A 22,697-nucleotide genomic window follows, 5' to 3' on the forward strand; every position below is an offset into this window, starting at 1 on the left:
AGCCTAGGGTCTGAGGAGGGAGTCAATATAGCCAGTTAATCCTGTGGTAAGTGTGCCAATGCTGGGGATGATGGGCTGTCCGGGATTACCCGGTTTGTGTATTTTGGGTAGTAGATAGAAAGTTCCTGGTTGGGGATTGGGGGGGTGTTCGCGTAAATTTGTTCCTGAGTAGCATCAGGGAGTTTCATAAGCAGTTTTTTCATGCTTTTTTGGTATTCCTTAGTGGGGTCACAGGAGAGAGGCCTGTAGAATCTGGTATTGGTGAGTTGTCTGTTTGCCTCCTGTTCATAAAATATACTTTATTCTTTAAAATATACTTATTCTTCACTCTGTGGTGTAGAAAAGCTTAAGTGTAAATTAAGTGAGTATTAACTAACACAATTAGATAAAGTTCATATTTACTTGATAAATAACAGATAAATTTCTTCTTCAGATAACGAAGGAAGAAAACATGGAAGCCGGAGCAGAAGCAAAGAGGTAAACTCTTTGTAGTGCTTAAGTAATTGTACAATACATCTTTTAAAGTATCTTGTAGTTATGTGTGTATATGTAAAACTATATATAAATGACTTTATGGTAAGTACAAAAAAAAAACCCATTGGAAACTCAAACTTAAATCAGTATGGAGTACCTATCATAGTGAAGAATGATTAAAGCCATCATTTTGACAAGAAGGTGATTGTTTATAGCAGAATTGCATTCAGAAACTGTTGGTATTAACTTTTTGTGGAAACAGCCAAATTAAAATTGCATATGGAGAAGTAGAATTGGTGTTCTTGGTGACTATCTAACAGAGCTTCCATTAACCAGAAGCCTTAAGTCTTCTCATGCCTGACCACTGCTCAGGGGTTTCAATGTTGAATACCTATCTATCTAAGGATACTTTTAAAAAAAAATCCCCACTGACTGAGCTCTGATGATTGCAACTTTGAATTTTAAGGAATGCTGCAGAATTACATATGTAGCCGTGTCAGCAAGAGTCAGCTGGAAGTGTGGCTGTGACAGCAAAGAGCTCACCAGAGGGCTTCTTTAAAAAAATGAAGGCAAGGGGAATGAGAAGAGGCAGCAGCAATTGTACATTGGCGATAACTGGCTTACCCACCAGAAAAGAGGTGAAAGGTGCAAACAAACTGCAGCAGAAGTAGTCAGGCTGTCACATGGGTCAATAATAGGCTTAGGTAAATGGGGAACTCCTTAAATTTTAATGTGGGACAGGAACTCCCCCCAATCCCAATGGAAGCTCTGTAACAATTACTTGAGGAGTTTTTGTGAAATTGACTATATTGTTTAGATCATATGATAACATTTCTATAATAAATCATACTCAGCGTGCTAATGCGCGAAGAGACTGAACTGAAGACGCTCCAGACTCAGATAGCAAAATTATAAGCCTACTTCATGATAAGGTAACTATTAGTCATTCAAACTCATATTTCCCTTAAAGATATCTTAAATCAGTTATGGGATGTAATGGTGTTTTTATTAGCAAGTGTATGTTTGGAAGACTGAATTAAAAAAAAAAATCATTACACTCTGGCCGCATGATTTTGCGGAAATACTTTTAACGGAAAAGTTTTTCCGTTAAAAGTATTTCCGCAAAAGCGCGTCTAGATTGGCATGGATACTTTTGCGCAAAAGCATCCGTGGCCAGTCTAGATGCGATTTTGCGCAAGAAAGCCCCGATCGCCATTTTAGCCATCGGGGCTTTTTTGCACAAAACAGTTCTTCCCTGTCTACACTGGCAAGTATTCTTGCACAAGAGGGGTTTTTCCCGCGTGGGAGCGTATTTGAGCAAGAAGCACTGATTTTGTACATTACAAAGTCAGTGCTCTTGCGCAAATTCAAGCGGCCAGTGTAGACAGCTGGCAAGTTTTTGCGCAAAATCTTGCCAGTCTAGACGTACCCTTAATGTTTAGAAAGTTTTGCTTCCCTTGTAAATATTTTAAGCATTTTACCATACTATTAGACCGGAGTGAACCTTTTACATTACATTTATCTTTTGCAAGTTGATTTAAATGATTAGCAGGTTTTTCATGAATAGGCTACCTTGTTTTAGTCTCTCATGATACTTTTTTGCTGGGAATTGCAAGTTCTTAAAGTATAGGTCAAACTGTCTTTCTAACTTACATTGTATTTGTGGATGTGATTAGCATTAAGTAGCTGACATCTAAAAATAGGCTTCTGTTTATTCAACTATATTTCCATATATTATAGCTGTTGGTTTGAGTTAAAACTATAATAACCGTAAAAATAGCAAAGAGATTTTCAGTTTGTTATAAATGTCTGAAATGCTCCTAGTACATGTCTAAAATCTGAAACTTATCAGCAAAAGTTTAGTTTAAAGGATTTTAGAATGAGTCTCTTAAAAGCTTATTGTTGATATTTTCTAATTATGGCAAGCATGTTTCAGGCTTGTCTGTCTTAAGTGGCAAATAGGTAGTTTGGGGTGGGGGGGGGTGGAAAGGATATTTAAATGCTGAATATTAGGTTAGAGCCGATTTACTTGAACCTGTAAATTACCGTATATTAAAAACATAAGATATATGCCGATACTGCTATATGACATTTACAGAGTTTGACTTTTAGAATCCTTTTTTAAAACAACTTAAATGTCTACAGTATTTTGTATTAGAAACTGCTAATAAACAAGCTGGATATGTTATGAAGAAAAATTCTTTATCATGGTTTAGTTTCCAAAGAAAACACTGATAAAAATCAGAACTGACCTTGCCAAAGTAGTTTTGGCACTGCAGATATAAAAGGAAGAGGAGACTGCTTTTAAAAAGAGGCACTGCAGAAAAAAATTACAGTGCAGCACTGCAGGATATTTCCATTTTAAACTAAAGTGTGAGGCCTCAATACTAACTTTTATTTTTTTTAAATACTTTGTCACCAGTACTTATTTAACCATGGGTAGAATAATTGTTATATGCATGTCTGACACCAGATGTGGGTTTACAGATGTACTTGTGTGCATGGTATGTCTGTACAAATATTAAATGTGTTTTGTTTACAAATATCTATGCCCTTGTGTACATACATGCTCAGACACTGGTAGAGACAGAAACATATTTAGGCTTTTAGCATTGCTCCATTATAGATGGAGTAACCAGTAACTGAGGAGGAATGCTGTTTTCATTGTAATGCTCCCAACAGTCATGTCAGAAGACAGTGTAATAATATAGTAGAACCACTTTTATCCAACCCACCATTATCTGGCTCTACATAGTAACCAAACACCCAGTATGCGCAGGTCCAGACGTGAGCCGTCTCTCTTGTGGCCTGAAGGCAGTGCTGCCTTGCACTTTCCTATTCTTCAGATTATCTGATTTTTGGAATATCTGATTGGCCCTGATCCAAGTTAGATTGGATAAACAGGGTTCTGCTGTACTCTGATGGGTGCTTTAAAAATACCCAAGAGAAATGGGGGGGGGGGGGATGATAGTGTATATTTGCAGCATTGACTATATGATGGTGTTAAGTAAAATAGCTATCACTGTTGACTGAGCCACACTCCTAAGGTTACTAATGTTACATCACAACATATAATTTTTTCTCTTTTGATACTATACTAACTCTCTTTGTTGCACTATCTTCCTGAAAGAACCAACTTCTTCTTAAAACAGGCAAGAAGACATGAGTCCAAAGAAAAGTCCTCCAAGAAACACAAATCTGAGGACCACAATGACAAAGAACACTCATCTGACAAGGGAAGAGAGAGCTTAAATTCATCTGAAAATGGTGAGGACAGACATAAACGCAAAGAAAGGAAATTATCAAGAGGCAAAAGTCATTCAAGATCCAGGTCTCGTGAAAGGTAAATTGTCTAGTTGTGATTATTGAATAACCATTTTTTTTAATCCTTTAAGTGGTTGGCAAAAATTGGGTGCTTTGGAGTTTTATTAGGGTTCATATATACAACTGAATTGGGTCTAACACTGGGTTTTTAAAACAGATTTATTCCGGAACGTTACCTCTAAAGTAGCAAAGTTTCCTGTTTTGTTATGCAATGCATTTAATGCTAGTCCAGATTTCCCCCCCCGGGTGATAGTAAGGTTATTAAGCTTCCTTTAGACAGTGTCTAAAATTAATTCAAATGCATATTAATTTCTGCAATTAATGTATATTGTATAAGTATTTAATTCCTTGGCACCAGTGACAGTACATTTTCTCCTAGTGTCAGGGCATTGCTTTTCCTTCTGTGTATTGCTTTTAACATTTCTACCTCATAAATCAAGAGTTTCTTTTAAGGTATTAGAGTTCTGCTGTTTTAGGGTATGTCTACACTATGTAGCTTTTAGCAACATGGTTGCATCAACACAGCCCTGTCGCTAAAGTCAGCATGTGTGAACAGAGTTTGTTGGCACTTTTTGTCGACAAAATACTTCCACTCCCAACGAGGGGGTTTCACTTTGTTGGCAGTAGAGCACTCCTGCTGACAAAGCAGCGTTCACACTTTCACTTGTCACAGCAAAACTTGGTCATTTATTGGGGGGAGGCCTTTCTAAAGCAACCATGAATGACAAAAGTTTTGTTGAGTGCAAGTGTAGACATAGCCTAAGATGATAAACTCAGGTTAGCTCTGAAAGTCAGGACTTATGCATTGGAATGTTCCTATCATGTTGTTTGGTTACTCCACTAACATATTGTGTGTCAGTATTAATGAGTAAGATTGTTTAATGAGCTATGAAATTTGAGTGGGTCTTGTGGCTTACTTATAGTGGTGGTCTTTTTGTTTCTTCTTTCATACCCCTCACTTAAATTGTTCAAGATGATAACTTTATTACTAGCAAATGTTCGTTTGCTCTATGTGGATGAATCAGAATTTTTTTTAAATATAGTCTCTTAAGACCTTAAGTAGAAATTCACTTTTCTTTATGCATTGAATTAGAAGGCTTCAGAATATTTCTAAAAACTTGGAATGTTTGTTTTCAGGCGTCATCGTAGTAGAAGCCGTGATAGAAGAAAATCACAGTCCCGAAGCAGAGAGAGAAAACGCCATGTAAGATCTCATTCTAGATCAAAATCTAGACACAGACATAGAAGTAGAAGCAGAAGTAGGACTAGGAGCAGAAGCCGGTAAGTATGATGTCATTATGTCATTTCTTCAAAATGTCACCACTCAAATGTAGCATGCTTTAAAATCTATTCAGATTAATTGAAATTGCATAACTTATTGGAAATGGCTTTCTATTGCATTAATACCTAGAAGCTCTGTTGTACTAGTCACTATACAAATGCATACGATGATGATGTGTTTGCCCCAAAGAACTTACCATTTTAAGATTTGAGTTCTCACCCTTTTTTAGTAGAATGACTCCATGGTATAAATATGAGTCTTGAGACTCCGCCAGTTCCTCCATATCTAGCCATAGAGAATGTCAGGGACCTTATGATCTGAGATAGTACAGACTGTAGGATTTTGCAAAATGGCATCAACCCATAGAATGAGAAGACAGATGGCTTTGTTAAAAAGTGCAGATTTTAATAAGTGGCAGGGCTTTTGTTCACCTCTCTGACACATTCTTCCTATGGGTCTTTGGAGAAATTATATGATGTTTTAAGACTTCAGCTTCCTTGGCTATAAAATGGAATTACATAAATACAGAGCTATTGCGGATAACTTGTAAATCACTTTTGAGATTCTTTGGTGGTGGAATGCAAAGTATAATTTGTTACTGATATACAAATTCCATTTGAATTACTTTTGTCTGAATTCTTGTCAAGCTCACTTTATATTTCAGTCTAATCTGTTCATGCCACAGTTTAATTTTAATCAGCTTGGAGTATAAAGTTCTCAAAGAACAGTGCAGAATAAGAGGCAACAAAATCTGTTAAGTTTGATGTTACTAGAGTGGTGAGATTGCCAAAGTGCTTGCTAAAAATAACTTGACTGTATCTGCATCTTGTTGTTTCCCGATAGTGCTGCTCTGTAAAACACATTTCAGGAAAGGGGAGCTACCCACCTGAAAATACTAGCTATCAAAGATACTGACCCTCAGTATATCTGGTGCACTTGACTCCATGGCTTTGTTTGACTGCCTTTTGCAGTTCATGGAGGTTTTTTAGCTTGTATTGACCGAGACAGAGACAGTACGTGTATTCTTAGTAGTGTTTTTTTAATACGCTAATTTGCCTGTGGAACTTCAAGATAAAACAAGTCTCATCAATGAGTTTATTGCAATTCAAAACTAAGTATGTAGAAAATTTGGTCTTAGTTTTACTACTATCTGCTGCATAGTGAGACTCTTGCTGCATTAGAGCCAGATTACCAGCAGAATAAGGCATGAATGTCCAGAATATCACAGAGCCTAGTTGCATTTGCCATCTTTTCCATCTCTAATATGCTGCAGTTTTTGTTCTGAGCAAAAGAATGATATGCTGCAAGCACTGATCCAAAACAGGTGATAATCACTTTTTCTGTTCAACAAACTTAGGTTAAAAAACACACAAATGCTAGATGTGAAATTGACACTCCCTCAGAACCTTCTGAGATCCTCTAAAAGAATTGTCATTCACATTTCAAGTTTAGTTTTGGAAATCTGTAGTGACTATTCAGCATTAAATCAGTTTAGTGTTCCATGACTATTTGATAGTCCCTGGAGGTGGGGCCAGCAGCCAGTGTGCTCCCGGCCCCACTCCCAGGGAGCTCCCTGCCGCCCCGCACTGATACCTCTGAGAGGCAGCAACGCGGGGTGGCAGGTGGGAACTGGGACACGAGGGGAGCCGGTTTAAAACACAGCTCCCCATGCAAACTGGCTCCCACTTGCAGCCCCTGTATGCAGGAGGTCCGAGCTCCCCACGGACAAAGGCTGCTTCACAGCAGCCTCCCCCCCCCCCCCCCCCCCCCGTGCCCGAATGATAGGGCAGGGCAGGTGGGTCCGGGGAGCCGGCACGCGCGGAGGGCCAGCTTAAAAGCAGGCTCCCCACACGTATCAGCTGCCCCCCCCCCCCCCCCCCCCCCCCCCCCCCCCCCCCCCCCCCCCCCGGTATCTGCTCCCACCTCTCTCCTCCCCCCTGGCCTCTCATACAGAGGCAGCCAGGGCCAGACTGAGGCATGGGCTAGCCGGGCAGCTGCCCGGGGTGCCAACCAATGGGGGACGCCTGATGGCAGCTATAAGGGGCGCGCAGCATCCCTTATAGCTGCCATCAGGCACCGTGCGCCCGGCTCCTGCAGCGCCGGCCAGCAGCGCCCTTCCCCCCACAGCCGTGGGGCCCTGCACGGCCCGGTGTGCATGCCAGCAGCAATGCTGAACCAGGCTGGGCAGCGCATGCGCCGTGCGCCTTGGGGGCGGGCCCCGAGCTGTGCACCAGTGGCCGTGGCCGGCTCACGCATGCGCTGTGCGCTCTGGGGGCAGCGCCGCGCGCCTGGGCCCGGGGTGCCAAAAGGGCTCGGGCCGGCCCTGGAGGCAACAAGGGGGGGATGCATGTAGTCAACAGGATTAACCAATAAACCCAGGCTTATCGGTTTATTCATGCAGTCATCTACATGTTGACATCCCTACTTCTCAGAAGGTAGCTGAGGGAACGTATGTGACTGAGCATGCTCCTACCAGTATTTAATATAGGGTTTTGTATATTTTAATTACCCCGTGTGCACTCCTATGCATGTGTTCTTGCTTCTTCAAGAATTGAATTAAAAATAATTAAAAGTGAGCAGCAAGTATGCAGGAAAAATAAGGGGCCTTCACAGTTTAGTCATGACTGCTCGTCAAAAATATGCCGTTTAGGGTTGCAAATAGATCATGACAGAAATCTACTTTTTTGGTGATGGCTTTATTCATACGTAATCAAAGTCCTGGAAAAATGAATCCCTTTTATTTGAAATCAAATAAGAATTGGTGTGACACATACATATATATTTTTTTTCTAGCAGCAGATGGACCTTCGTAGTTACATCTGAGCTCGAGCAAAACCACTGGACTGAACTCCAGCAAAAATTTAATTAGCAAAACATGGTTATAACTTACACCACAAAATGAAGCTTAATCTTAATTTTATAGTTATTCGTTTTAGCGGGACTACTTGCCAAAAAATACCTATGCGCTTATTTTCCCTCATTTGTGTCTAGACACTCATAAGGAAAGCCTATCAGGGTTCAAAATCATCCAGTCAGAACACAGCATCTGCAAAGCAACAGGTGATAGGTGACTGAACAAGGTTGGGCGTCTATCATAGCAGAAGAATAATAAATCTGCAAGATCTCAAAATTGTTTTCTTGTACAAAGACCTGTGTTTTTTTTTCCTATGTGAAACCATTCCTCCTACAGAGGGCCATGGATCTTTCAGAGTGAAACTTGCTTTTTGACCTTTTTATCAAGTTTTTTTCCGCTTTAAGATGGCCTACATCGATTTGACACACAGGTGAACTATTCATAATTGGTAGATGATTATGTAAATGACCCCTTCAAACTTTTCCTCATCCCCAACAAAAATAATATTTTTAGGACACACATCCACTGTTAGGGTATATCTACACTACAGCACTAATTCGAACTAACTTAATTCGAATTAGTTAATTTGAAATAAACTAATTCGAACTAGTGCATCTAGACCTAAAAAGTAATTCAAATTAGCGTTTTGCTAATTCAAAATAGCATGTCCACATTGAGTGACCCTGAACCGAAGTTAAGGCTGGCTGGAACAGGTGCCGGCAGGGCATCAGGTTAGGACTTAGAGTGTGGAGCTGCTGCCTCAGGCTAGCCAAGGGCTGTGCTTAAAGGGACCCGACCCCCACCCCGGACAGACAGTTCTCAGGGGTGCCCGCTTGCTTGTCTACCTCGATGAGGGACAGCAAAGCAGTCCTGGCTTGGAGTGCCCTGAGTGCTCACACTCAGCACATCACAGCACTCGGCCATCAACCCGGCTGCCATTCGTGGGGTCAGTCGGGGGGCTGTCAGGATCCAAGAGGCCCTGCAGGAGAGCTTCCACCCCGAGGAGCCCGCAGAGCCACCCCAGTCCTCCCCATCGGGGGCTCGTGCCCCATTCCTCCCTCACCTCCTTCCACTTACCCCTCCCTAGCCCCCCTTCCTGATGTAAAAAATAAAGGACACGTATTCAAAAATAGAAACACTCTTTATTTAACAAAACTGGGGGGGGGGGGGGGGGAATTAACCGATTAACCTCTGGGGAGACTGGGAAAAGGAGGTGGGAGAGAGGAAGAGAGAGGGTGGGAGAGGGGAGGGGGAAACATGGGAGGAGGGAGCTGGAAGGGGGAAGCCAGGGGAAGAAGGAGGAGGGGAAGTATCAAACTATGGTACGCCATATCTTCAGTACTGTGTACAGATGTGGTCTCCTCACCTCAAAAAAGCTATTTTGGCCTTGGAAAGGGTTCAGAAAAGGGCAACTAAAATGATTAGTGGTTTGGAACAGATCCCATATGAAGAGAGGCTAAAGAGACTGGGACTTTTCAGCTTAGAAAAGAGGAGACTAAGGGGGGATATGATAGAGGTCTATAAAATCATGAGTGGTGTGGAGAGGGCGCATAAAGAAAAGTTCTTCATTAGTTCCCATAATAGAAGGACTAGAGGACACCAAATGAAATTAATGGGTAGCAGGCTTCAAACTAATACAAGAAAGTTCTTCTCCACAAAGCAAATAGTCAACCTGTGGAACTCCTTGCCACAGGAGGCTGTGAAGGCTAGAACTGTAACAGAGTTTAAAGAGAAGTGAGATAAAGTGATGGAGGTTGGGTCCATGGAGTGCTATTAGCCAGGGGGTAGGAATGGTGTCCCTGGCCTCTGTTTGTGGAAGGCTGGAGATGGATGGCACGAGACAAATGGCTTGGTCATTGTCTTCAGTCCATCCCCTCCGGGGTACCTGGTGCTGGCCGCTGTCGGCAGACAGGCTACTGGGCTGGATGGACCTTTGGTCTGACCCAGTACGGCTGTTCTTATGTTCTAAGCTCAGGGTCGGGGGTCTCACTGGACCACCTTGATTTTCATGCAAACCTGCTCCTGGGTTTGCATGTGGCCTTTGGTGGCCAGGCTGGCAGCTATCCTGCCCTAGACGGCCGCATTCCTGTGCCTAGTGCGGAGGTCGTGGATGTTGGAGGCCTCCCCCCAAACCTGGATGAGGTCTACTATCTCCGCACTAGACCAGGCGGGCGCCCGCCTCTTGTGGCCCCGGGCAGGCTCCTGGGAGCCGCCAGCCTGGACAAGAGACAGAGGGCTGGGTGGCAGCAGGTGGCTGGCTCATGCCGTGCCAGGTGCAGGGTCTGCTGGCTGGGTGCTGGCAGGCTTGCACCTGGCACAAGCACCGTAGCCAGACCGTGCCCCTTTAAGGGCTCCGGGGCCGGGAGGGGGGCAGAAGAGTTTCCCTGGTTTGGCCGAGAGTGGCCACCAGGGCAAGCTGGGGAGGGCTAGCCTCCAACTAGTTCGAATTAAGGGGCTACACAGCCCTTAATTCGAACTAGTTAATTCGAACTAGGCATTAGTCCTCGTGGAATGAGGTTTACCTAGTTCGAATGAAGCGCTCCGCTAGTTCGAATTAAGTTCAAACTAGCGGTTTGTATGTGTAGCGCCTATGAAAGTTAATTCGAACTAACGGCTGTTAGTTCGAATTAACTTTGTAGTGTAGATGTACCCTTAGGCTGTGTCTAGACTGGCATGATTTTCTGCAAATGCTTTTAATGGAAAAGTTTTTCCGTTAAAAGCGTTTGCGGAAAAGAGCGTCTAGATTGGCACGGACGCTTTTGCGCAAAAGCACTTTTTGCGGAAAAGCGTCCGTGCCATTCTAGACACGGTTTTGCGCAAAAAAGCCCCAATTGCCATTTTCGCCATCGGGGCTTTTTTGCGCAAAACAGTTTTTAGCTGTCTACACTGGCCCTCTTGTGCAAATACATTTGCGCAAGAGGGCTTTTTCCCCAAACAGGAGCAGCATAGTATTTGCGCAAGAACACTGACAATCTTACATTAGATCGTCAGTGTTCTTGCGCAAATTCAAGCAGCCAGTGTAGACAGCTGGCAAGTTTTTCCGCAAAAAAACTTGCCAGTCTAGACACAGCCTTAGTGTTGGTGGGGCAGGGGCAGATGACTGTTTTGCGGGGCCCCGGGCAGCATAACTCCGTGGGGCCCCCCCTTTGCCACGGCGCATGCGCCGTGACACCATGCACATGCACGGTGGCGCCACGGCGCATGAGCGGGGCTTTTTTAAGCCCGGGGCCCGGGCCGGCCGCCCCGTTCGCCCTGCCCTATATCCGCCCCTGGGGTGGGGTATGGAAATCTTCCCTAGTCACTTTATTGAATTTCACACCATACATTTGTCTGTTTCTGGTAATTTTAAGGTATTTTTTCCAAAAGAGAAGCTTTTGTGGCCTTATGTTATATTTAAAATTTTGGATTTCATAGCTTGCTAGAACTCTCAATTGTAGATTTCAGTCAGATGAATAAGGAGGAACTTTGTTTCTCAGAATGGGGTGTTCTTACATTCCTATTACAGAATTATGGCCTCTAGTATTTTCAGTTATTCATATTTTTTCCCCTTTTTGATTCATTGTTTTATATTTTTAATTGTGCTTCCCTATTTTAACCCTTCACTGTGTCCTTGGAAAGCAATGGATTAATGTTAAATTATTTGTGGAATATTAAAATACACATGGATTTACTTCAGTGACTAATGGATCTTTTTATAAATATGGTCACTTACAGAGAAAGAAAGAAGAGAATTGAGAAACCCCGAAAGTTCAGTAGGAGTCATAGCCAAAGTCCAAGTCCACCACCTTTTAGGGGGCGAAACACAGCAATGGATGCACAGGAAGCTTTAGCCAGAAGGTACTCAGTTTCATTTGAAATAAACTAACCAATACTATGATCTCAAGTACTTTCTCTATCTAATAAGGACAGTGCAAATAGTGACAGTACAAGATTCTTTACTGTATTTTGCCAAATGTTTATCAGCTAGTTAATGTCAGTTATGGTGGCTTTTGTAATTTGAACAGCAAACCCACTCAGGGCCACTGCATTAAGACCACCAATTCACTACTGGTGGTTGTGTGCGGTGTTGCATTGTACTTAGTTTTCCTTACTGCTAAGCATCTATTTACTACTATCTGTAAGCCTTTAAAAAAATCTTTAAATATTTACCATTTAGTTTTTCTCTTGCTGCTTCAAGATTTCTGTGGAAATAGTAAAATTCATGTTCATTCTGGCTTTGCTCAAAGAAATAATAGACATTTATATGGAAGCTGACCAGTATTGCAATTTTTTTGCATATTAATGTGTTTAAATTACTTTTTTATTATGTAAATCACTTGTAGGTTGGAAAGAGCAAAGAAATTGCAAGAACAGAGAGAAAAAGAAATGGTTGAAAAACAGAAACAACAAGAAATCGTTGCTGGTAACTTTCTTTAAACCTATTGAAGTATACATACAGAACAGTGATGAAAGGGAAAGTAGGATGTAGCTTTGTTAGATCTGCAGAACCAGTTCAAATACCTGTAGCCTTTTTCCCCTGAAACATGTGTCTATTGCATGAAAAGTGTTTGAAAACTCACTGTTGGGGATTTTTATTGTTCTCATCCGTGCCCAGCACCACAAACACCATCCTGAAAGTGTGCATCACTCTCTTCTGCCTTCTAGTTGTTCATTGCATAAAAGTGATGAAGGATGTGCAGTAGTTCCTTTTTAGCTATTAGTTCAGAAACACCTATTTCACAATTTTGTGTCCAGTTTTTTTATTGTTTAAAAATACAAACTGAGTTTTAATGTTAAATGTAACTCATTTTGCTAAAATTCATTGCAAACTTCCCATTTTTAACATAAATGTTGCTACTTTCTAAGGTGCATCCTATGTTTCATCAAGACCTGTTCAATCTATTTTTCTAATAATACAAGTTAGAAAACGATTACTAAAATTACATTGGAGTGTTACTCTAACAGCTTATTCCTCATGTTAAAAGTTTATTCAAAATGTTAACATTCACCTTCATTTCCCTTCCCCTCTTCCCTTACTTTTTGTCTTCAGCTGCTGCTGCCACTGGGGGTTCTATCATCAATGTTGCTGCTCTTCTGGCATCAGGAACCCAAGTAACTCCTCAGATAGCTATGGCAGCTCAAATGGCAGCACTACAAGCAAAAGCACTGGCAGAGACAGGAATAGCAGTACCTAGCTATTACAATCCAGCAGCAGTGAACCCGATGAAGTTTGCTGAACAGGAGAAAAAGCGGAAAATGCTCTGGCAAGGGAAAAAAGAAGGGGTAATTAATTCTTTCTACTTTCCTAGTGTGTATGCATCTTAATTAGGGATGTGAATGAGTAATCTGAGGTTTAACTGATATTTTACATCCCTAAGAAATGACCTAGTTCTTGAATGTCAGATGTTACAGTGGTGGGGACCATATAAGAACCTGGATACCCATACTGCTCATAGGGTATATTAAAATACATTTATTGGGTTGCAACTACATATCAATTGCAAGATGGCCTTTGCTATGCAAGATAACAGCCTGTTCTAAGCCTAAAGAAACTAACTAAAAACTCTTGGTTTCCAAGGAGTAACATCATTCTAAATCTTCAGAGGGGGTAGCCGAGTTAGTTTGTAACAGAAAAAACAACAAATAGTCTAATCTACATGTTTTGTTAGTCTTTAAGGTGCTACTAGACTATTTGTTTTTTAAGTTTTGTCATTCTAAATGACAACAAAATTAAAATATATTTATGCAGCCTGTTATCCTGCTTTGACCTCCCCGTAACATTATTTCTGTCATACCATTAATAGTATTAACAGAAATATGCCTTTAAACGAATTAAAACGGGGGGGTTGAGTAGTTGAATTTATGAATAGCAAGTCAGGGTTTGAGTAGAGGTTCAACTTTCCACTTCCCGGTGCCAAGGCTTTGGCATTAGTGCAGGGATGGGCAAGAGGCATCTAGTGGGCTGGATCTGGCTGCCTTGCTGGCACCCTTACTACACAGCAGCTGCAGCCACTTTAAACAGCAGGCTGTGAATTGCTGCGCGGTCTGGGTAGGGAGGAGAGAGCTTAGTGTGCTGTCCCCACCCCGTAGCAAAATCCCTCAGCTCCTATTGGTCAGTTTCTGGCCAATAGGAGCTGACAAATTTTGCTGAAGGCAGGGGCAGTGAATGAAGCCTCCTCACTCCCTCACCACTGCCGCCCAGCACATGGACAGGGAGTCTGCAGAGCTGTTGGCTGGGAGTCACCTAGGTAAGCTCTTCCCAGTTAGAGCCTGCCTCTGGCACCCCGCCCCCCCCCCCCCCCCCCCAACTACCAGCCCCAGGCCACCACCCAAACCCTCTGTATCCCCTCTCCCCACCTCCTCCAGGTCACAACTCCCTCCCAGACCCTGCACCCCTTCCCCAGGCCAGAATCCTCTCCTGCACCCATAACCCCTCCTGGACCCTTTACCCCAAGCCCCTGCCCCAGTACATCACCCCCTCCTTCACTCAAACTCCCTCTCAGACCCCACACTTCCTCCTGTACCCCAGTCCTCTATCCCAAGCTCCCTTCTACACCCCACCCGCTGTCCCAGACCCCGTGCCCCCTCCACAGGAGTGTAGCCCTTGACCACTTATCAAAATCTTGGAGTGGCCCCATATTAAAAACTATTGCCCACCCCTGCATCAGTGTTTAGTGGCTGTAAACACTATATGTTGATATAAAGAATTTATGGTATATCAGATTCATTGTCACCAAATTGCCTTAATAAACAAGTTCAGGTTCTTTTCTAGATTTGGATTTCTCAAATTTTACTTTCTACTGAATATCTTGTATTCTTCTTCAAGTGATGTCCCCGTGGGTGCTCCACTGTTGGTGTCAGGTCTTCCTGGTGCCGCAGATCGGAGTTTTGAGCAGCTGTAGTCAGCCGGACCGCACATGCGCAGCAGGTGCCTCGCGGCTTTCACACCGTTTTGCACACGTGTGTGGTCCGGCTCCCACCAGTTGCTTCATTGCTGCTCTCGGTCGCAGATGGAAAGAGCTCTTCTCTTCAACTCTTCTAGTCAGAGGAAAAAGAGTTCTTAGTTGTTGAATGTTTAGTTTAGTTTCTGGTTACAAGTTAGTCTTAGGAACTTTGTTGTTTGTTTTAAAAAAAATTTTTTTTTCTTCATTGTTACTGACAACGAAGGCCCTAAAACCCCCCAAAAAACCCTATCCTGAGGAATCAACGTAGGGGAATACTGACCCAGGGTACTCCCTCACAATGCCTGGCTCACTGGGTTTCAAAAAATGCGATACTTGTCACGAACCCATGCCAGCCTCCAATGGCCATTCTTCTTGTATTCAGTGCCTGGGTGAGACACATGTGCCTCAGAAATGCCCACACTGCTCAAAACTAACAGCAAGAGCACGCCACAACAGAGAAATGCACCTTCGCCTGCTGTTGTTTGATAAGGCACTCCAGCCATCGGACTCTGCATCCACGGCTCGCTTAGACCCCACTACCACCCAAAAATGGAGGGCGTCTTTCCCCAGGTCGGGGTCCGCGAAAAAGAAACAGACTTCACCAGCGCGCTCCCTTCCGCCGGTTCCGACAAGCAGAGTCAGCACGGGAGACAAGCCCAGGGCGTCTGGCACGGCCCCTTCACGCTCGAAGGTGGTTCTGGACCTGAAAGCCTGACAAAGGTCAGGTGCTGACATCGCGTACACCATCACAACCGGCGCCGAAGTCCACATCGGCACTGGCACCTACCTTGGCACTGGCCCCAACGGCACTGACAGCACCCACTGTTCCGGAGCTGATACTGCAGCCTCCCAGTCCGGCACCGGAGATGCACGATAGACCGTCGGCACCGAGAGAAGCTTACACGAAATCTAATAGGCACTGAAGCCCTAGCCCAGTGTCTCCAACCTTCTCGCCGGCACCGGGGTCACTGTTGCCGCATCTTTCCGCAACCATCTGTGATGTCCCCTCATAGGAGACAACGGAGATCCCTATCTCCACTACTTGCAGCACCGCAGCGGGAGTTCCATTATTGCGGCTAGCTGAGGCATACAAGCAGAGAGAGGGTAAGTTTAGAAGATAGGATACACAAAGAACAAGTTAAAAATCACTTAGGAAAGTTAGATGTCAGCAAGTCACCAGGTCCTGATGAAATGCATCCCAGGATACTCAAGGAGCTGATAGAGGAGGTATCTGAGCCTTTAGCTATGATCTTTGAAAAATCATGGAAGACAGGGGAGATTCCAGAAGACTGGAAAAGGGCAAATATTGTGCCCATCTATAAAAAGGGGAATAAGAACAACCCAGGAAACTACAGACCGGTCAGTTTAACGTCTGTCCCAGGGAAGATAATGGAGCAGGTAATTAAGGAAATCATAAGCAAACACTTGGAAGGTAATAAAGTGATAGGGAATAGCCAGCATGGGTTTGTGAAGAACAAGTCATGCCAAACTAATCTGATAGCTTTCTTTGATAGGATAACGAGCCTTGTGGATAAGGGAGAAGCGGTGGATGTCATATACCTAGACTTTAGTAAGGCATTTGATACGGTCTCGCATGATATTCTTATTGATAAATTAGGCAAATATAACTTAGATATGCACCCACCTTATCGTGGCCCTAATTGGCTGGATAACCGTAGTCAGAGAGTTGTTGTTAACGGTGCTAAATCCTGCTGGAAAGGGATAACAAGTGGAGTTCCGCAGGGGTCTTTTTTGGGACCGGTACTGTTCAATATCTTCATCAATGATGTAGATATTGGGATAGAGAGTACGCTTATTGGCTACGTCTACACTGGCCCCTTTTCCGGAAGGGGCATGTAAATTTCACCAGTCGTCGTAGGGAAATCCGCGGGGGATTTAAATATCCCCCGCGGCATTTAAATAAAAATGTCCGCCGCTTTTTTCCGGCTTTTAAAAAAGCCGGAAAAGAGCGTCTACACTGGCCCCGATCCTCCGGAAAAAGTGCCCTTTTCCGGAGGGTCTTATTCCTACTTCGAAGTAGGAATAAGACCCTCGGGAAAAGGGCACTTTTTCCGGAGGATCGGGGCCAGTGTAGACGCTCTTTTCCGGCTTTTTTAAAAGCCGGAAAAAAGCGGCGGACATTTTTATTTAAATGCCGCGGGGGATATTTAAATCCCCCGCGGATTTCCCTACGACGACTGGTGAAATTTACATGCCCCTTCCGGAAAAGGGGCCAGTGTAGACGTAGCCATTAAGTTTGCAGATGATACCAAACTGGGTGGGGTTGCAACTTCTTTGGAGGATAGGGACATAATTCAAAATGACCTTAGCAAGTTAGAGAAATGGTCAGAGGTAAACAGGATGAGGTTTAATAAAGAGAAATGCAAAGTGCTCCACTTAGGAAGGAACAATCAGTTCCATACATACAAGATGGGAAGCGACTGTCTAGGAAGGAGCATGGCGGAAAGGGATCTAGGGGTCATAGTGGACCACAAGTTGAATATGAGTCAACAGTGTGATGCTGTTGCAAAAAAAGCAAATATGATTCTAGATTGTATCAACAGGTGTGTTGTAAGCAAAACTCGTGAAGTCATTCTGCCGCTCTACTCTGCACTAGTTAGGCCTCAGCTGGAGTACTGTGTCCAGTTCTGGGCGCCACATTTCAAGAAAGATGTGGAGAAATTGGAAAGGGTACAGAGAAGAGCGACAAGAATGATTAAAGGTTTAGAGAACATGACCTATGAAACCAGGCTTCATGAACTGGGCTTGTTTAGTTTGGAAAGAAGAAGATTAAGGGGGGACATGATAGCGGTTTTCAAATATCTAAAAGGGTGTCACAAGGAGGAAGGCGAAAATTTGTTCCTCTTGGTTTCTGAGGACAGGACGAGGAGTAATGGGCTTAAAGTGCAGCAGGGGAGGTTTAGATTGGACATTAGGAAAAAATTCCTAACTGTCAGGGTGGTCAAATATTGGAATAAATTGCCAAGGGAGGTGGTGGAATCTCCCTCTCTGGAGATATTTAAGAACAGGTTAGATAGACATCTGTCAGGGATGGTGTAGACGGAGCTTGGTCCTGCCTTGAGGGTGGGGGGCTGGACTCGATGACCTCTCGAGGTCCCTTCCAGTCCTATTATTCTATGATTCTATGACCGCCCACCTTATTGATCAACTGGCTACCACCATCACCAGCCTCCACATCCTAGTCAGTGGTCACCCTGCTGCTACAGGTTCTCCCCTGCACATAGGTATCCTGCTGCTTCCATACCTCCTCACAAGCAACACCTTCCACCACCACCACCTCAGAGTTCTTCCCCTCAAACACACCACTTGGAGGCTGAAGAGGGTCAATTATCAGACCCTGAGGAACAGCAGCCCAATACTTCTCCTACAGACCAGTCCTCCTCGTCTCCGGATGAAGCTGTAATCCCAGGGGACATGTCACCTTCAGACAACCTTAAACAGTTCCAGGAATTGTTTAAGAGGATCGCCACTAGCCAGGAGGTCCAACTTACGGAGGTCCAGAAAAAGCAGTACCGCCTCCTCAAAAACCTTCAACCCTCCCAATGAGCTAAGATCGCGTTGCCAATAGATGAGGCGATTATGGAGGCTTTCGAGGAGATCTGGCAGACCCCAGCTTCTGCCCCGCCAACCAATAAGAGCAGACAAAAAGTACTTTGTCCCAGCTAAGGGAATGGAATTTTTATTTTCCTCACCCTCAGCCCAACTCCCTGGTCATAGATGTGGCTCATCAGAGGTCCAAGGCTCCCCAGTACAAATTTGCAAATTTGACTTCTTCTTGGTTGAGAATTTACAAACCCTCCCTGTTGCGAACCCACATCATCATGCAGCTCCCATTTTCCACCACCACCTCAGACCTTTTTACCATCACTGGTTGTAGCCAGACAGAACCCTCCCCCCTCCTCCCTCTGACATCCTTGGGAGAGAGAATCCTTGGGAGCGAAACTCTGTCTTCAAAGGCTTCAGGGCCTCCAGAGATGCTGGAATAACAATGGCCCTGGATGCTAGACAGGAACCAGATAACAGCGACAATTGGGCCAGCAGGCAGTCGGGGGCCTTGGGCTACCTTTGGCTGGTACCAGTATTGATACGTCTACACACACCGTCCCGGAAGAGGAATCTGCCGCCCCATCAGAAAAAGGATGTCTGGCCCTAATGATTTAGTTACCTCCACCTCACAGGTGCAAATTAAGCTTTGGACCCCCTGTGGGAATGGGCGTCACAAAGACGTTCCAACTTAATTAGCATTTTAATGACAAGAGAAGCACCTACGTGACCACAGGGGTATAAAGTGGGGCCCTGTGCCCCACTCTAATTGGAGATCCACCCATATACCTGCTGGTCAGGTGGTCTTGGACCCCCGAGACTTTAGGGATGCCTTCATCTTGTATCGACTGCTTCCCATTGGGATTGAGAGAAATGCTGGCTTCGCCGGAGTAAGGATCGCAGAGGTGAGAATATACCTTCTAGGTGTCTATTTTTGTGCGCATTCAATAAGAGCTCAGAGAACCAAAAGGGTTTAATGGTACCTTTAAGTGACTTTTCATTGTATTTTCTGTCTTGCCTTTTGTAGTGGCTGTGTCATCTGCAACACAGCAGTAACATTTAACAGCTAAGCTTGCCTTGTAACAATAAAATAGTAACTGTTTAAGCTTTAACCTGACTCCTCCTGTTGCTGTAACAGAACCAAACACAATCAAAAGAACTATAGCCGGTCAGGGGTAAACGCAGTAAGAGCATTGAGTCGTGCCGCCTCCACGGGGTAGACTCTTTGGGGCACCCATCAGCCTCCCTGGCTGCCTGCTGTGAAGGGACTTTGTCCTAGCAGTCGAAGTCTCGGGTGTATCTTTGGGGCGCCCGTCAGCCTCCCTGGCTGCCCGCTGCGAAGGGACTCTGTCCTAGCAGCTAAAGACTCAGGTGTGATAGGGCTCACAGACCACTCACTACCCCGGCCACCGGCTAACACTGGTCCACCATCACGTCCGATCGTTGGGTTCTGGAGATCGACTCACCCACCATCCCCTTCCTATCTCTACCTCCAGCCACCCCACCTACCCCATCCCTCTTCAGGGACCCTTCTCATGAGGATCTACTAAAACAGGAGGTCCATCAACTCCTCTCCATCGGAGCAGTAGAGAGAGTACCAGACAAATTCAGAACCAAAGGCTTCTTCTCCCACTATTTCCTCACCCAGAAAAAAAACAGGAGGGTGGAGACCTATACTCAATCTCCAGAAGTTCAACCATTGCCTTCGAAGACAGCAGTTCAAAATGGTAACTCTTCCATCTATAATCCTGGCATTAGACAACAGGGATTGGTTTGCAGCCCTAGACCTTCAGGATGCTTATTTTCACATCACCATCCATCCCGCTCACAGGCAGTTTCTTCGATTCATGGTTGGTGTAGAGCACTTCCAGTATAGAGTGCTTCCTTTTGGCCTTTCCTCCGCACCCAGGGTGTTTTAAAAAACACTCCCGGTAGTAGCGGCGCACCTACGTCGACAAGGTGTTATAATCTTCCCTTATCTCTACGACTGCCTCGTAAAGGGCTTGTCCTCAGTGGAGACATGCCATATGATACTTATAGCCAGGCAGACATTCGAATCTCTTGGTCTGATCATCAACTACCAGAAATCCACCCTTGAGCCCTCCCAAACCTTGGAATTCCTAAGGTGCTCGCCTCGATTCCACCGCAGCACGCGCTTACTTACCTGTTCAGAGGTTCCAAGCCATCCAGGACCTTGTCGCGGTAGTTACTATGAGTCCTACAGTTCCAATACTTACATGCCTACAACTTACGGGCCATATGGCTGCCACAACGTATGTGGTCCACCGTGCACGACTACACTTCCGCTGCCTCCAACACTGGATAGTGTCTGTGTATACTCCGACAAGACACCACATCCACAAAAGGGTGACGCCCCCATCCGCTGTTACAATTTCCCTCAGATGGTGGACTGAGCCACGCAATCTCCTTGCAGGAGTCCCATTTCATCATCCTCAACCTTCTGCTCACATTACTACAGATGCCTCCCTCACGGGCTGGGGTGCTCACATGAACGGCATGTCTGTTCAGGGACGATGGTCACCACGAGAAACAACTTTCCACATAAGCATCCTGGAACTCAGGGCAGTCTTCAACGCCTGCAAGCATTTCCAGGTGCCTATTCGCGACACTACTGTCAGAATACTCACCGACAACATCTCCATGATGTACTATATAAATTGCCAAGGGGGCACTGGATCCTGATCCCTTTGCACAGAAGCAGTGTGCCTCTGGAACTGGTGCATTCCAACACTCTATAGATGGCACCTATGTATTTGCCCACCCAACTACCAAGAGGTTCCTAAAGGGGTTAACCAACCTTAATCCGCCTCACAGACCCCTACCTCCATCCTGGAGCTTGGACCTTGTCCTGGACATCCATACTCGACCACCTTTCGAACCTTTGGCTACTTCACCACTCCCAATGATGACACTCAAGGTGTTTTTTTTGCTTGCCATTACATCTGTGCACAGAGTCAGCAAACTTGTGACTTTGATGGAAGTACCTTCGTATACCACCTTTAACAAAGACAACATTCTATGCCCTCACCCAGCCTTCATCCCTAAAGTGTGTTCTGAATTTCATGTGAATGAACCAATCAGTTTTCCTTCCTTCTAGGCCATGCCCCATACCTTTTCCCGAGAGGCAACTCTGCATTCCCTCGACGTACACAGAGCACTCGCCTTTTATATAGATAGAACCCAACCCTTTTGAAAGTCTCAACGCTTACTAGTCTCTCTAGTCTAGTACATTGGTTCCCAAACTGGGGGGGCGTGAAGAAATTCCAAGGGGGGCGGGAGGTGACCCAGCCTCCCCCCCACCCTAAGAAAGAGCCCGCGTTGGCACTACCGCCTGCGAAAATGGAGGTAGCACCGGCTTCTTGCGGCGTCGGGGGGGGGGGGAGTCCCGCAGCTGCACGCCAGAGCTGGCGTCTCACGAAACGTGCGCTGCCTGAGCAGTTGAAGCTGGCGTGGTCCCGGGACTCCTACTCTCCTCCCCGCACGCCCCCTCAGCACAGGAAGGCAGAAGGGGGAAGGAAGTCCCCGGCGGCATGACAGAGCCGGTGTTTCAGGAAACACGCTGGCTATTTGGGGAAGGGGAAAGCAGTGCATGCATTTCCTGAGTCCCAGACCTGGCGCACAGCTGTAGGACCCCCAGGTCCCTGTCCCCTCCCCCTGCCCAGACCCCCATGAGTACCCCGCCCCCCCCCCCGCCCAGACCCCCATGAGTACCTGACGCTCTGCCCTCCCAGCCCCCTGGCCCAACCCTATCCAGCACCCTGCCCAGACACCCACCAGCACCCTGCTCCTGCTCCCTCCTTTCTGGCCAGACACCTACCCCCAGCTTGCTCCTGTACCTTCTTTTGCACCCCATCCCTATCCCACTCACTGGCATACTGGATCCCCTGTCCTGCACACTGGATCCCTCATTTTTGGCCCCACCTCAGAGTGTAGAGGGGCCCACAAATTCCACTAACCCCAGAAGAATTAATCTGGCCTGAGGCCTTGACCCTCAGTCCTACCTACCCTCCCCCCATGGGGCTGGGGTGCCAGGGGAAGGAGGTGTCTCAGTTGGGGCCACATCAGTGAGGCTTGGAGGGGTTGGGTTTTTTTTTTTGCATCTCACTTGTGTGATCCCTGACTGATTTTTTTCTGTGGGTCAGTGACAAAAACAGGTTCCCTGCCCCTCCCATAAATAAAGACAAGGCTGAAACGTTTGTGTTGGACATAATATTTTATTTAAAAATGAAGACTGGCCAACAAGCCCCCAGTTGGG

General features: G+C 45.3%; 1 protein-coding gene across 10 annotated transcripts in view; it reads left to right on the forward strand.

The window, feature by feature from the left end:
- LOC102444602 (arginine/serine-rich coiled-coil protein 2-like) overlaps positions 1-22,697 on the forward strand; it is a 57,344-nt gene that overhangs the window by 27,842 nt on the left and 6,805 nt on the right. For 4 of the 10 annotated variants that reach the window (XR_012895900.2, XM_075897813.2, XM_075897811.2 and 1 more), the window contains exons 3-8: positions 434-477; positions 3,627-3,817; positions 4,936-5,079; positions 11,649-11,771; positions 12,257-12,336; positions 12,964-13,196. Coding sequence is in view for 9 of the 10 variants with exons in the window: in XM_075897813.2 (XP_075753928.1) it covers positions 434-477; positions 3,627-3,817; positions 4,936-5,079; positions 11,649-11,771; positions 12,257-12,336; positions 12,964-13,196 (815 nt within the window). In the remaining variant the exon portion in view is untranslated. Of the gene's footprint in view, positions 1-433; positions 478-1,328; positions 1,407-3,604; positions 3,818-4,935; positions 5,080-11,648; positions 11,772-12,256; positions 12,337-12,963; positions 13,197-22,697 lie in introns of all 10 variants that reach the window. The other 6 variants (XM_075897815.2, XM_014571803.3, XM_014571804.4 and 3 more) reach the window with 2 other exon arrangements.

This window comes from Pelodiscus sinensis, chromosome W (genome assembly GCF_052426305.1).
Source record: "Pelodiscus sinensis isolate ZL-2025 chromosome W, ASM5242630v1, whole genome shotgun sequence".
Classification (NCBI taxonomy): Eukaryota; Metazoa; Chordata; order Testudines; family Trionychidae; genus Pelodiscus; species Pelodiscus sinensis.